At 46.7% G+C, this 15384-nt stretch overlaps 1 protein-coding gene across 6 annotated transcripts in view; it reads right to left on the bottom strand.

Moving 5' to 3' along the window:
* Eri3 (ERI1 exoribonuclease family member 3) overlaps nucleotides 1–15384 on the bottom strand; it is a 104605-nt gene that overhangs the window by 35323 nt on the left and 53898 nt on the right. For 5 of the 6 annotated variants that reach the window (XM_050131902.1, XM_050131901.1, XM_050131904.1 and 2 more), the window contains exon 7: nucleotides 4528–4600. In XM_050131902.1, coding sequence (XP_049987859.1) covers nucleotides 4528–4600 — 73 coding nt within the window. Of the gene's footprint in view, nucleotides 1–6; nucleotides 2862–4527; nucleotides 4601–15384 lie in introns of those variants that run through there. The other variant, XM_050131905.1, reaches the window with a different exon arrangement.

Genomic DNA, 15384 nt, shown 5'->3' with positions numbered 1-15384 from the left:
CTCGGGGAGTAAAGGCAGGAAAAGTCTAAGTGCTATGCTAGCCTGGGCTAAATAGTGAGATTCTTACAAAGATAGAGGAGATAAAGGAAGCTAAACTTGGCTGAACAGTGAACTCTGTCAGATCATATAAAATGCATGCATGCACATCTACAACACACCTAACAGCCAACACTAAGCTCATCATACATGCTACAGCCACATCCTTCTGGTTACAATTTCCCATTTGATTTCAGACAATCTCCTGCCCCCATCCCTCTTCACAATAATTCACCAACTATAGCCCTTCTTACATCTACTTCTATATGTGAATTTTAGATTTTTTATTCAAAGTGCTATTATAGCATTTATGTATTTCTTAATCATTTAACTGAAACTATACTATCAATTAAAGTAAATGTCTGTCTTTCTTTGCTATGCTATGATGGAGTTTCAGTGTGATGCACTTCCTAGGTCATTTCTACTGGACAATTTTCCTTAGTCTAAGAAATTTTGTTGTTTGGTTTGGTTTTTGAGACAAGGTCTTACTCTGTAACCCAGATTAGTCTTCAACTCTATAGCTCAGGCTGGCCTTGAACTAAAGGCAATTCTCCTGTTTAAACCTTCTAAGTGCTGGGATTACAAACCTGGGTGGCCACATCTAGCTAGTACAGGGATTTTTAGGAACCTATATGTTTGTATCATAACAGAATTGACTACACCATTCAACATTTTACAACCATCCCAGTTCTCTATAATGATATTTTATTTATTTTTTAATAAATAAAACTAGCCTGAAGATCAGAAGGTAAAACTAAGTCACTAGAAGGCAGGCAGTGGTGTCACACACCTTTAATCCCAGGATTTGGGAGACAAGTAGATGGATCTCTCTGAGTTCAAGGACACCCTGGGCTAGTAAGATCAATGCAGAAACAGATCTAGGTAGTGGTGGCTCACACCTTTAATCCCAGCACTAAAGGGGAATGTAAAACAGGAGGAGACAGAGACTCAAAGCTCAGTCTGCAGTCACCCAGCCTTGGTAGCAATAAGACTTCTCTAGTGGCTTGACTGCTTTGCTTTTCTGATCTTCAGCTTGAACCCCAATATCTGTCTCTGGGTTTTATGATTCGTGCTGCAGTTCTCTACCTTCCACAGCTAGCCATATAAACCAAGCAACTGCCATATTCCACCTGGACTGTGGCAATGGTCTTATTTTATAGCTCTCAACCAGCAGCAGCGCTCTCCCATCCCACCCTCCGTGAGCTGCTGGGGATCTGTGTGTATGTGCATGTACATATTTGGTTGTACAATCACAGAATCACAGTAGAGAATCAAAACTGGTATTTGATAAACATAGGCCTGAGATGCTACAAGTTCAGTAATGTTACCCAAAGAATGTTTTAAATGTCCCACCTACAAACTCAAAATCCAAATCCATTTAGAAAAACCAGTAACTGGTCTCTTACAGTTCTCTATATAGCAGCCACAGAATCTTTTTTAAAACTCAAATGAGAGAAAAAAAAACCCTCAAATGAGATGGACATGGTGGCTCATGTCTATAACTTCAACACTGTGAATACTAAGGCAGGAGGAATGTCAAAAGTTTAAGGCCAGTTAGTTTACAGCAAGAGACTCTATCTCAACACAAAACAAAGAAGCAAATGAGTTGAATCTTTCTTTTAATATCCTTTCAGTAGCTCCCCTTCATTCTAAAGACAAGGGCCAAAACCAAAACATGGTCAAGCTCTGGCCTCAGCTTCCGGCTTCACCGCATGCCACCTTCCTCTCCTCACAGCCCCTATGTCTTGGCAGCCACTCATTCAGGAAATGAATTACGTTTCCCTGTACTGTGAACCATCCAAAGTGATGAACAAGAGGCAAAAATTTTGTCTTCTCAGCTTTTATAAAGAAGCCATGTGTCTCCTCACCTCAGGGCTTCCCCATATGCTGCTCCCTAAGCTTGGCCAATTCCTCCTCCAGACTAGAACGTAGACATCCTTCCCCAGGAAACTACTCTCGGACTCTACCTCAATAAATCTACTTCTTTCTTAAGCAACCCACAGCTCTCAATGGTCCTAAACATGTTACTAGACAGAAGTGAAATGATGTTCAACAGTCAGTTTCTCTGTTAGAGTTCCAGAACTTAACACGGTGCCTGACACAGAGAGAGCGCTCCAGTGTGTTTATGGATGAGTTGTGTATATCTTTGTGCTCTACAGGTATATGTATAGACACTATGTCTATACATATTTCCCAGTATTTCTGCAGATGACTATGTTTATGTGAACACACACATATGTATATGTGTGTGCATACATGCATGTGTATTCTCTTATTCCTTAGTAACATTTCCAATCTCTTCAAAAGAGCTGGGAGCAGAGCTTCAAGTCTTAAAATTGACAGCTCAAAAAAAATCTAAGATCATTCAACAGCATCCCAAATGTCAGCCAACAGTGGCTTTTGCCACTCTGCTACAGGGGAAGTAGGTGGAGGTAGGGGATGTCAAAACACAGCTGTTGGAAAATTCCCTTTTCTGAGGCAGCCCACAGTTTCTGAAGGAGAGGAGAGCTGAAAAAAAGTCTCTCATTTCTTCTCAGATTAGAGGCCTTTGGAAATGCGGACTCACATAGTCACACACCTGAAGCACAATATAGGCTGGGGCTCGAGAGGAAGGGATCGGATTCCTTCTTTTTTCCCAAGCCTGCTTGGATTACCTCACAAAAAGAAAATACAAAGTTAACTGGGAGTAGAGTCCTCAGTTTCCCTTTATACCCATTCTTTTCTTCCATATCTTGGCAGTCCAGTAGAAAATTGATTGAAGAGGTTCAAGACAGCCTAGTGTTACCATATGGGTCAGCTACTCTCCTGCCCTTCTGCCTAGGAACCTAAAGGCAGAGAGTTATCATACACAAAATTCTAGTGAACTTCACAGAGTAATTTTTAATGGTCAGTGCCTGCCTCGCCTGGCCGGGCCTTCACATTGCATTTGTTGAGGCTGGCAAGCAGTCTCAGATAAGTTTTGACAGCTGGCACACTGTTTTCCTGGACAGTGTCTATTTACACATGCATGCTCCACTCATGAGGGTCTCTATGAAGCTAGTTTTCAGTGAGGAGGTGGCCAGCAAGTATACACACTCTGAGTCTAGCTGACCCCAGTCCAGCCACTGAGGCTAGAACCAGGCTCTGTCTGTGCCCTGGAAGGACACACCTGGAAGTAAACGAGAACGGATTTATTGCTAACTGAGTTCATTGGTATCCCAAGTCCAGGGAGCCTCACAGCAAGAGCTCAGCAGAAGTGATGTCTGAACTGCATCTTCAGAGAGAGGGAATATACCTGATGATGACGAAAAAAGGCAAGAGGTGCGTTTCCTGAAGGGAGACAGCCAGACCAAAGTACGACCTAGGACAGCCTAGTCTCCTCAGTCAAAAATGAGAAGCAGTGTCAGAGACTCAGCTTTGTGAGTGACCATCAGGAGGTGGCGGGACAGAGAACGAAGAAGAGTACAAAGGATGCACACGAGGGAAAGGAAAACAAAGATGGGACCGAGTCCACTGTCACCCTTGTATGGAGCAAATACTCACAGAACTAGTTCCCCTCCTGTTCTTCCATATCCACCCACAAAAGCAGGTCACTCTTTCTGCCTACAAGGCAATCTCCTCCTAGCATACTCCCCTTCCCAGTCTAAGATCCCAATCTTCACAGTATCTGATGTGACCTTGCAATGGCCTCTTTCCCCTAAGCCTACAGGGAGCCGCCATCCCGACCCTGCTGTGCTTTCCCTTCTTCAAGATCCCTGAGCGTCACTAAGCTGCCTGGATGCCTCAAGTAGATCCTGAGGCTGCTCTAGGAGGATGACATGTGGGTATCATTCTCCTAGCGGCTTGGGACTCCTGGAGCAATAATTCCTCTAGAGCAAGGAACCAAGAAACCCATTACTACATTACTTCTTTTGCTCACCTAGGAAGCACAGCACCTGCTAGGGAAGGCTGGTTTCCTGTGTGACTCACTATCAGGGAACTGTCCAAGCTATACAGGATACTTTTGAGGCCCACAACCCTATGCAAACTCTCCTAGGCCTACAATGCTGTATTAGTGCCAAGATCCTCCTTCATGCTTCAAGGGTCTAACTTCCATTGTCCTCCCCTACATGAAAAAGGTTCTGCTAGGACCAGGTAAGAGCAAAGCCAGCTTAGGCAAACCCCTCTTCCTAACTAGAGCACAAAGACTACACTCAGGAGTATATAAAAAAAGATGAAGTACCATGCTTCTCCTAGTGACAGCACAGCTCAGCCCAGAGATTCAGAAAGAAAAAAAAATTTCTCTAACTAGGACTTCTATGTTGTTTGGAAGACACAAATCGGACTCCACCTACTAGTAGTTGACATTTAAGCAGCTCCCCATCCCCAGAAATATCAACATTTCAGTGCATTATTACCCAGGGAAGAGAAAAAAGGGATACTGAGAAAATAAAGACTAGGAAAGACACAAGAGTTGGGGGGTAGGGGGAAACACAGGAGAACCAGCAGCTCTGGGTGAAGCTCAGATGGTACCTTTTTCAGATTAATCCACTGCTTGAAGTAATCCGCCACGGGCAGGCCTAAATAATGGCACTGGCCTGGGAGCCTACAAAAAAAGAGGAGAAAACAAGTTGGAAACATACATGTTCCAAGTGCAGAGTCTTAAGTTACAAAGCAAAAAACAAAACAAAACAAAGTCTACAGAACAAAGAAAGCACAGGGTCAACACATCAGCAGAGTCCCCAGCTGATTCCCGAGTGCTGGGACTAAAGGTGTGCACTACCACGTCTGGCCACAGAGCTGATTTTTTAGCTTAAAATCAAATTATTAGTGTCAAATGTTAGAGTGACCAAATAAGATGAGATGTGAGAAAACCCAATGGACTTCATAATCTGGAGGTTCCGTGAACCTAGTGAGCAGTGTTAACAGCAGTGGGCCAGGCAAGGAAGAGTAGAGGGAAGAACCTCTGAGAGACAAGGCGACGGAGAACACAAGTACAGACGCCTTTTCTTAGGAACTGTGGCTAGAGAATCTAGTTGAAACAAGTTCACCTCAGGAAGCTGAAGGGAAATCTAATCTTCCTTTCATCACCATTCAAATATTTGACAGATACTAATAGGAAGTTAACCTCAGGAAGTTAAACTAAGATGCATTACGTCTTTCTTTTGAGACAGGGTCTTTCTACATAGCCCTGTCTGTCCTGGAACTCTTTCTGTAGACCAGGCTGGCCTTGAACTCAGAGAGATCACCTCTGCCTCCCGAGTGCTGGAATTAAAAGCGTATGTCATCACACCTGGCACTGTCTGTCTGGAGTGGCAGGTTTCTTTCAAAGACAGGTGACAGAGCAACATTATCTGTAACTAGCTAGCTTTCTGGAGGAGAATTTCTGGCTGATGAAGAGGTATCCAGAAGTGATATGCCCACATAGGGCCAGGGACCAAGGACATGAAGCCATTAAGCAAGGCTTCTAAGGGTAAGAAGTGGCCTGAGCAGCTAGAACAGAATTTCCTGAGAAGCAAACTGCAATTGGACCGTTTAAATCGCATCATTTGCTTCTTTTTCTTTGATGTTCCTTATCTTTTGTGTCCTAGAAAATGATTGCTAAGCTCACTGTTTTAGAAAAATTACATTGAGGTCTATTGTGGAGAGGCCTCAAAACAAGGAGGAACACAGGGACATAACCAGAAAAGGGCAGGCAGCCCCCAAGGGATTCCCTTTTCTGCGGGATTTTTAAAAAAGATTACTTATTATTATTTTAAGATTATTATTTTTAGGGGCTGGAGAGATGGCTCAATGGTTAAGAGCATTGCCTGCTGCTCTTCCAGAGAACCTGAGTTCAACTCCCGGCAACCACATGGTGGCTCACAACCATCTGTAATGAGGTCTGGTGCCCTCTTCTGGCCTTCAGGCATACACGCAGAAAGAATATTGTATACATAATAAATAAATATTTTTAAAAAATTATTATTTTTAAAGATTTATTACATATACAGTATTCTGCCTACATGAGTACCTGTACCCCAGAAGAGGGTACCAAATCTCATTATAGATGGTTGTGAGCCATCATGTGGTTACTGGGAATTGAACTCAGGACCTCTGGAAGAAGAGTCAGTGCTCTTAACTGCTGAGCCATCTCTCAAGTCCCCTTTCTGAGGGATTTCAATGGTACATAACAACTATAGACAACACCTCCAGGTAGGAAGGGTCTAGATCAGTGGGGTCCTGCCTGCTCCTCTCCACAGGAGCTACAGTGAGAACAGACCAGAAAGAAAGATCATCTAAACAGTCATTCATATCTGAACATGGGTTTTAATTGCTGTAAAGAGACACCATGACCACGGCAACTCTTACAAAGGAAAACACTTAATTGTTTACAGTTTCAGAGATTCAGTCCATTATCATCATGGCAGGGTGCATGGCAGGCTCTGGTTGGGAGTCCTAATGGTCTAGGACACTGGATCAAACTGGGGTCAAGGGAGTCGGATCAAGTGTGGCCTCTCCAGGACAGTCTCTCCCCTCCTGGGCCCCTCCAAGGCTCTGTTGAGGAGCAGATATGGGGTGTCCTGGAGCCTTGCTCCCTGTGTGATTTATATAGGAGCTCATAATGGCACCGACTGGTAGTAAATAATCAGATATGAAATTTTATCATTTAATTAACCAAAAAAATAAATGATCAAGGGCCCTGGGAAGAAGGAAGCCTGGTCACCCCCACGTTAGCTGCTACTGTGGGCATGGAGTGGATCATTACTGGATCTGTTCTCATTCACCCCATAGGTGTAACCCTCATTGTCCCTGCATCATTGACAGGCAAGCTGAGGTCTGGAGAGGACAAGATAGTCTGGAGTTCCTCAGGAGCCACTCAGCAGCCTGGGGTAGGATCCTGTGAACTCCAAATTCAAAACTCAGTCCTTTTACTCTGGCTGATTCCATTTTCCAGCTCAGGATCAACTCATGCATCTTCCCCGTGAATGCCTCTTGGACTGCTATGGTCATGAAGCCACTTGGAGGGACCCTCAGATGAGGGTTGTTTGGAGCAGTGAATGGCATATGGGGTGCAGCAGACAAGATGCTGCAGAAGTGGCTCAGAGTCCTACATCTTTCAGGCAACAGGAAGCCAAATGAGATACTGGGCGGTATCCTGAACATAGGAAACCTCAAAGCCTGCCTCTACAGTGACACATTTCCTCCAACAAGGCCATACCCACTCATTCCAACAAAGCCACACCTCCTAATAGGGCCACCCCCTATGAGATTATGGGGCCAACTACATTCAAACTTCCACAGACCAGCAGCAATCCTTAGTGCCTCTCTGTACTCTATATCTGACTGAAGTATGAAGGGGGAACTCCATGCATGAATTTGCAGATCTAAGGAGAAGAGTAGGGTTGCTAGTGCTCCTCTGAATATCCCAGTCCTGTGACTCCCAGCATAAACAATACAAATATAGTAGGGCCCAGACTCAACTTCATGAAAGATAGAACCAAGAGCTAGAACCTGAACTTCCAGGTGTCTCATGGGACAATAGCTAGACATCCCAGCACAGAGAGCACAAGGCGGGTTAGAGTGGTCACCATTCCCTACACAAACGAGGAAACAGATTCAGTGAAGAAAAAGAATTTGTCAATCATGTAACAAGTCAAGAATAGAACTAGAAATGAACTCTAAGGCTTCTGAATATATGGGTGCCAACTGCACATATTCTTCTAGAGACTTTGACTCATCTCTGAGAAGGCAAAGCTTGGAGCCTTGTAGAGGTGGGTAGGATGGTAGTTACTGCTCAAGGTCCTATCTTCATTCAACATTCTAGGAGCCTAAAGTCAGTAGGGACCAGTAGATAATACACGGTTCCATTAATCTGGCAAAGAAAAGGGCAAAGACTCCGGACACAAAGGGTCCAAATGCTCAGTTTCTACCAGATATTGATCCCAAGGAAAAGAGCCATTGGCAGTGGGCCCTGAACTAGCCTGCGGGCATAAATGTGCAGGCAAGTTTATGGTGCCCAGGTCTCCATGCAGCTGGATTCACTGGGCACAAAGCTCCCCAACTGCCCAAACATCATCTGGTCATGCTTATTACTGTTGCCCAATGAAATTTTATGCACCGAGTCCACAGGTGTGATTTCCCCTTCTTTATGAGGGGTCGGAATGACATCACTGATGGCCAATAGAAAAGACCCAATTATGTCCAGGCCATAAAAAGGAATGGGACTTTTTTTCTCCACCAAATCAAAACTTCCTTCAGTTTCATGAATACAAGGGGCCCCTTTTAAGGACACCATCCACCCCCCACACGTGCACACCAGTCCTGCCTGTGGGCTCTAAAGCAAGGTACATGATCACTCTTCAAATGCTGTGGGCCTAGAGCCAGAAAGGGCCCATACCTTGGCATTTACCATGTGGTCTTGCTCTTATCAAGTCACCAGAACAGAACCTCAAACCCTATCCTCAGATGTTTGCCAGACTCCTCACTTGTCTAGCTTCCTGCTGACACTTTTAAACAACAAAACAAGAGCTTCTGCTTAGAAAGAAGAGAACATGGGAGGATAAAACCGTAAGACAATGTCTCTCCCCACAGACAGACAACAAAGCAAAGGGAGCCCCACCTTCCCCAACCCAGTCCTCATTCAGGCCTACCACCTGCAACTGAGCCTTTCTGGCTTGGCCCAGACAGCCTTGATAGCAAACAGGTGTGGTGAGCTTGGCGCCAGTCAAAGCAGGGGAGTAGCTCATTAAGGGAGCCCCCACACCCCACCCCTTGCTAATGGGTATGACCAAGGTGGAACCATTGTTAAGCAGGCTTCAGCTTTGAAGATTTGGTGAATGGAGCTTGGGGGAGTGCCACAAGGTTTGAGTTGAGGAGACCACAGAGGTCTGACAGATATAGACTACAGGCAGATTCCAAAAGGCAGGTCCAGCAAAAGAGCAGACACCTGTGCTGGAAGAGGCCGTGGACATTTTAGTCCTTAAAGGTTTTGCTCCCTTCAAATTTTAACCAATAAACCCATCTTGGGAGTCTGACTTTTTAGCAGACTCAAGACTTTAGAGAGGAGGGACCAGCAGGCTGGAGTCATCATCTACTCCTTTCCGCCTCACAGGAAACGCCATGGCACCTGGATCTCAGAATGGCACGGATTGTCAGTCCTGATGACCAACAGCACCGAACTGTGTAGACATCACTCATCTCTAGAAACCATTGTGTTCCTGTGACATGTAGAGAAGGAATGTCTCAGTCATCAGTGGACCATGAAGGGAAGAGGACCAACTTTGTAAAGGAGTGGGTTGAGAGAAGTCAGAGCAAAGACCCTGCAAAGGGGCACCTCTGAGGTACATGCAGCTTTCTCATTTGCCCATTCCAATACAAACACTCTCAGTGTTGTCACCAGCTGTCCCACATTTCAGAACTGTCACAATTCTCTATGCGACTACTCTGCTAGTGAAGAGAGACTGAGCCCCAGGAACGACCCCCGACCCCTGGAGCCCTATCTAGTGTACCACCTGGTCAGAGTGCCACAGCCTACATGATGTAAGTCTGCACCCAGCATATGCCAGCCACACTAACCTGAGCAGCACTTAGCTGGGGACATGGCTCTTTGTCTCTCCTGCTTCCATTCCCCACCCAGAGGAGATAAACAGAGCTCGAGTGATGAACAGCCCGCCTTTCACGATCACTTTTCCTCAAGTTGAGGAGAGTGGCTAGTGATGGATGGGCTGGAATTTGGTTATCAGGAAGGGCTGTCAGCCAGAGGTGCCTATCTCCTCCCCCACTACGCAGGGCATCATTACATTGTGGCATAGAGGTAAAATATGACCAAGGGGAGGGAAGGAAGAAAGAGGGGAAGGCTGGGCTTACAGACGGAGCAAATTGAGCAACAATGAGAGCAGGCATGAGGCTGGAACGTTAGTTATCTGCCTGTGACACCTTTTATCTCTGCACAAATTGGTCCTTCCTCCCCCACTGCATCCTCTTATACAAACAGAAGCAGACACAATGTGTCACCACTGCAATAGCACAGCAATTTAACCCGAATTAGTAAGGGGGTCAAGCTAGGAAATAGGGGTTTCTCATTTCAACAGGTTTCCTTGTCTCAACTCTGAACCACCACATCGTAGGGAGGAGTGTGAAGAAAAAGCAGACTCATAATTGAATTCACTCACTTGGTCACTGCTGATGTATAAAAAATTAATGCTCAAGCCTCCTACTTATCAAAGCTAGTTATTCTCCATCTCACTTGTGTGATATGCCATGTCAAAAGACATGGTCTGCTCTAACTAGGCCATCACTCAAGGCTAGGAATCAGCAAGAACAGGGAATAAGGAAAAGATACCCTAGCCAGGAACTGAGGGCTAGACGTCTACAGGACAGGCTGCAGGAGAGTGCTGGATGTGGAAAGAGTGGCAACTGTAGGATTACAGGTGCTGATCACATCAAAAGCAGTCTTTGACAGCTCAAGAACAGACTTATGAGCATACCTCTAGTCCCAGCACTTGGGAAGCAGAGGCAGGTAGATCTCTGAGTTCAAGGTCAACCTAATCTACAGAGCAAGTTACAGGAGAGCCAGGGTTATACAGAGAAATCTTGTCTTGAAAAACAACCAACCAAACCAAACAACACAACAAAAGAATACATTTATGTCTACAGATGCCCCATCCCCCTCCAAAGAAACATTCTTGGTCTACCCTCCAACAGAAGACATCAGTATGTTTACGAGTAACCCCTCTCCAACAGACAGACCGGTCTGTGTGTCTCGGATGGCTGCACCACTGACATGGACAAGACTTGAGGAGGCAAGAAAGGAGCCTGGCCTATTCCTCATGACCTCCACCATGGAAGGACCTGGAGCTCGAAAGGCCCTCAATAGGCAGGCAGTGCACCACACCACCATACCTCACCCTGATCCTGCTCTAGGGCTCTGTTGAGGGACTCCTCTCTCAAGTTTAAAGTCGAAGCATACAAATACCAGGTACAAAAGTCAAGGGCCCATTCCAGACACAAAGTAGGAGAACCTTAACCGACCACCACAGCTTTATGAGCACTGCTGAGCCCCAGGATGCTCAGATCAGAAGCAACTCAAACTTGGTTCCTCTATTCAGTGGCTTCCAGGTCCATCTGGAAGATAACCACAGCATAAACATAGTAGTCTGGAAGCAACTACTGAGGAAGGGCCCCCGTGTTCCTGATGATGGAGGGCAATACCCTGTAGCACTTACAGAGTCTCAGCTTTAATCCCCTGTTCAACAAGCATGTGCACTGTCCCTCCACTGTTCTCTGCCAGCCCAGAGCCCTGGGAGGATGCACTGCTGACTTATCGGCCCACTTTCCTCCACACTTACACTTGCTCCTATCCTCTGGGATATCTGCAGGTTACAATTCCAACCACAGGCTTCAGAAAGATGATACACTTGCGAGAGCCTGCAAAGGGTCAGGAGAGAGTATTGTCTGAAATACCAGCATGACAGCTGACTCCCTGTCTGTCTCCTCTTCCCCAGCCCCCTCCCCAAACTTGTCATGGTACAAGAAGTCTATAAGCAGCCCATCAGATTTAAATATCAGTGCACGTGAAGCAGCAGCAAGAGCGAGGGAGCAGGAAGCAGACAGTGAGCGCCTCTGTCGCCACTGCTGTCAGGCAACACTAATGAATTTCACCACCGGCAGCCATGCTTCAGCTGGAGGGTGGGGGCGAGGTGGAGGGTAGGGAGTTTTCTTGGGAGAACTCTGTCAGTACTAAAACATCTTTTCCAGAGCCTTGTTAATATATGTTACCGAGGAACTGAGCACTATGGCCCAACCAAGACTTCAAGGGGAGGGGAGACTGGGGCAAATCCTGATGTTTTCTAAAACAGGAAGGGGCATACTAAGTGTGAGGCTGGAGGGAGCCAGCCAAGCCCATTAGATGGGTGACCTCTGGGCTGCTTCCCACCTTGCTTTACCACCATCCCACAGGCTTATCTCAGAGGCCTTGGCTGTTCAGTTAGGGGGAAAAGGAAAGGAAGGGCCCAGGCAGCAAAAGGGTGGCCTGGTCAACTTACTGCCCATCCTACCTCACAGAACTGTAGCTAACTCCACAAAGAGGCCCAGAGGAACATGTTAGACACCATCCTTCTGGACCTGAGGAAGATGGGTGAAAAGACTCCGCACCTGTTATAGAGGCAGCTACTTCCCACAGATGTCAGGAGACAGAGCAGGTTGTGAATGCTCTTGAGACTGTCCCAAGATCCTAAGCAACAGATCCACGACTTAAACCCAGGTCTATTTGTTGCCTCCTGTGTATCCTCTACTGCCAGACCCTGCCCTTCTCATTCCTTCCCACTGGTGTACACGCCTCTCTGGCACGGCAGAGTCCACAGCTGCTGTATAGCACTAGGCTGGGCTCTAGGCCAGGGTGAACCCAGCCAGGAAGAGAAAGCTGTGGGACCGAGCCAGGCCATCACCTGGGAGTTGCCACAGCTCAGAGGGCATGGATGCAGCAGAAGTCTTCCCTTGGGTGCCCTCTGCACAACTCTGATCAACAGTGTCTGATCTGGCAGCAACCTGCTGTGCAAGGGGCAGATGACATTTAATTTCCTCTTGGTTTCCCTACAGTACAGACGAAAGGCCGTCACCTGCGTCTGGGTCTGGCAGCACAGCTGGAACTGTTCCCAGACATGCTGCTAGGGCGAGTTCCCAAACAGAACCAGAATGCAGGCGGGTGCACTGGGATGCTCCTTAGGCCAGGCTGCTAGTCCTCCCAGGGAAAGCAAACCTCAAATCTCTAGAGTCAAACCATTGCTTAAAGATGCTAAAGGAACTATGTGCAGATTATTTCCCATTCCTGGCTTCTTATTAAAAAGATAAATTTATTATTGTATGTGTACGAGTGTTGGGCCTACATATATGTAGTGCCTGAGGAGGCCAGAAAGAAGCCTAGGATACTCTTAGATTGGAGTTATAAATGGTTGTGAGCCACCATGTGGGTGCTAGGAACTGAACCCCAGTCCTCTAGAGGAGGACCTAGTGCTCTTAATCACTGAGCCATCTCTCCAGCAGCTAGTGCTCTTAACCAACAAGACATTTCTCCAGTCCCAATAATTTATATTTTTTTATGGGTATGGGTGTTTTGCTTGCATATATGTCAGATACCCTAGGACTGGAATTACAGAAGGCTGTGAACCACCGAGTGGGTGCCAGGAATCAAAACTGAATCCTCTGGAAGCGTGGCAGTGCTCTTAGCTGCTGAGCCATCTCTCCCCGTCCTTTCAGCTCCTAGTTTTACAGCCCACCTACTGACCACCTCTACTCCCATTTCTCCCCTCAGAACCCATAGGAAGTGCGTAAGTGTCATAAACACCCTGTGGAAAAGTGTAACACACACCTCTCCAGTGCTACAAATGCCCCGAAATCCTATCACTTGTACCTTCCAGTGCCTGTCTAGGCAAACAATAAGATAAACACCTCTCCAGTGTCTGTCCCATGGCACAATGCTCACTTGTGTGGGAAGTGCTGGAGCTACTACCAAGACCTGGACAGAGCTCCTTACCATACAGAGTATCAGGGAATAAGGTAGAGAAAGGAGGGTGAGCACCAGACTGGCTAGTGTCTTGGCTGATGGCCTGTCTTATTTTTGGCTCCCTGGTAGTTTAAGCTGTCTCCCAGATACCCCACATATCCTAGTCTAGTCTCCACCTAGCCTGTGGCTATCTTGACCCTATGCTTGGACTATGTTTGTATGGCCTACAATGCCCCCTAGAGGCTCTGAAGAGAGACATCCTCCTGATACTCAGGGTCTGGGATATAGTCCAGCCTCTGCTCCATATAAATGCACAAGAACACAGCTGTTGTCTTTAACCTCTGGCTGGTCCCCTGCCCTGATTCCAGCTCTCCTATTTTTTTTTTTTTTCAAGAACTGCAAGCACTCAGCCTGCACAGAGCACTCCTCCTGGAACAAGCTTGGGGAATTTGACACTGTGTTCTAGAAGCTCTAGGCCTAAGGGTTTCAAGAGAGAGAAATCAGGCTACCTTATGGAGTAGGGAAGAACAGAGCTTCTCACTGTGTTTGCTGTCTTCTTTACGGGGTTTTCAGTCTACTCTGCCCTGTTGTTCGGATCACACGGTGCTCCCCACAGTCCCCAGCACACTACTTCCTGCCCGTGCCTTCAGGGTGTGCACACTTAACACCTTCCATGGCAGTTTCCTACAGTATTCTTAGGGGAGAAGCACTATAGTGGAAGGAATTGACATTTACAGTAAAGTCCTGGTGGATATGGCTGACACATGCCACTCTTAAATCAACAAAAGGGGTACACCTGCTACTATGATCAATCATCTAAAACTGACATCCAAAAACCTAAACAGATGGCATTTGGCCAATCTCTGAGCCAAATGCAGCATATTACAACATGAAATTCTACTTCCTAGATGTTTCCAAATTCTGTATATGGGAATATGGGGACATAGAATAATCTCATCCCTGTCAAGTGTTTGTCCTATGGTCAGCCAGCCTAGAAAGGATCCAGGACTGGAAATGAGTGAAGGTTCTTGGGGGTCGATTACCAAGCACACTATCTAAAATTCCTCCAGCCAATTTTGCAAGGGCTATAGAGGGAAGCAAGGGATGGTGTCCTTCTGGCTAAAGCCACTTGTTAACAGGCCTTGGATTCCTTTATCTCTAGGGAAAGGAAGGTAGCACTGAGCACTGCCCCCTCCCATGCCTCCCAGCAGGGCCAGGGAGGACAGCCATTAGTGTGTACCTCAGCAGACAATGGGGAGGAGAAGTCTCCAGAGCAAAGGACAACTGCAGCAATTAGAATGCAGGGAGGTTCAGAAGCTATTTAACTGGGTAACCCCTGAGGTCACTGCATCTGACTCCCATCCCTGGATAAATATTGTATGAGAGGGGAGGGGGGGCGAGCAAGGGAGCCGAGGCATAGCAGCTCCTCCTTCCCCTCCTTTCCCACCCGATGTGCTGCCTCCAGCCACACACAACAGGAACATTATTTACAGCCCTGACAGTCAGAGCAATCACTCTGCTAACCAAGAGGGAATGGACAAAGTCGACTTACCAAAAATTGACTATGGCAATTGAAGAAGAAACCAGGGTGGTTGGGGGAAGGGAGCTGAACTAACACAGACACAAGGTTTCCCTTGTCCTCTGGGTCCTGCTGGAGCAGGTACTGCCACCCTTAAACCCTCAAGTATGGCAGTTGAAGCAGGTCTTGACTACCAGAGTGAATCAGAGAAATGGGGCATCCTTCTACCTCTCTTCACTATCTGCGTGCCCTCGGCAAAGATGGAGCCCTGTCTACCTGCCCAAAGGAATCCAGACCAGCCACAAACCACCTGCAGACCCAGCTGGCCCTTAGCTGACCTGATAGGCAAAGGCCAAGAACATGGAAGTAGGATACTGCAGACAGAGGC

The sequence above is a fragment of the Alexandromys fortis genome, unplaced genomic scaffold (genome assembly GCF_014885135.2).
Source record: "Alexandromys fortis isolate MF-2015 unplaced genomic scaffold, M_Fortis_MF-2015_v1.1 scaffold_302, whole genome shotgun sequence".
NCBI lineage: Eukaryota > Metazoa > Chordata > Mammalia > Rodentia > Cricetidae > Alexandromys > Alexandromys fortis.
This window is presented reverse-complemented; position numbering and strand designations above follow the sequence as displayed.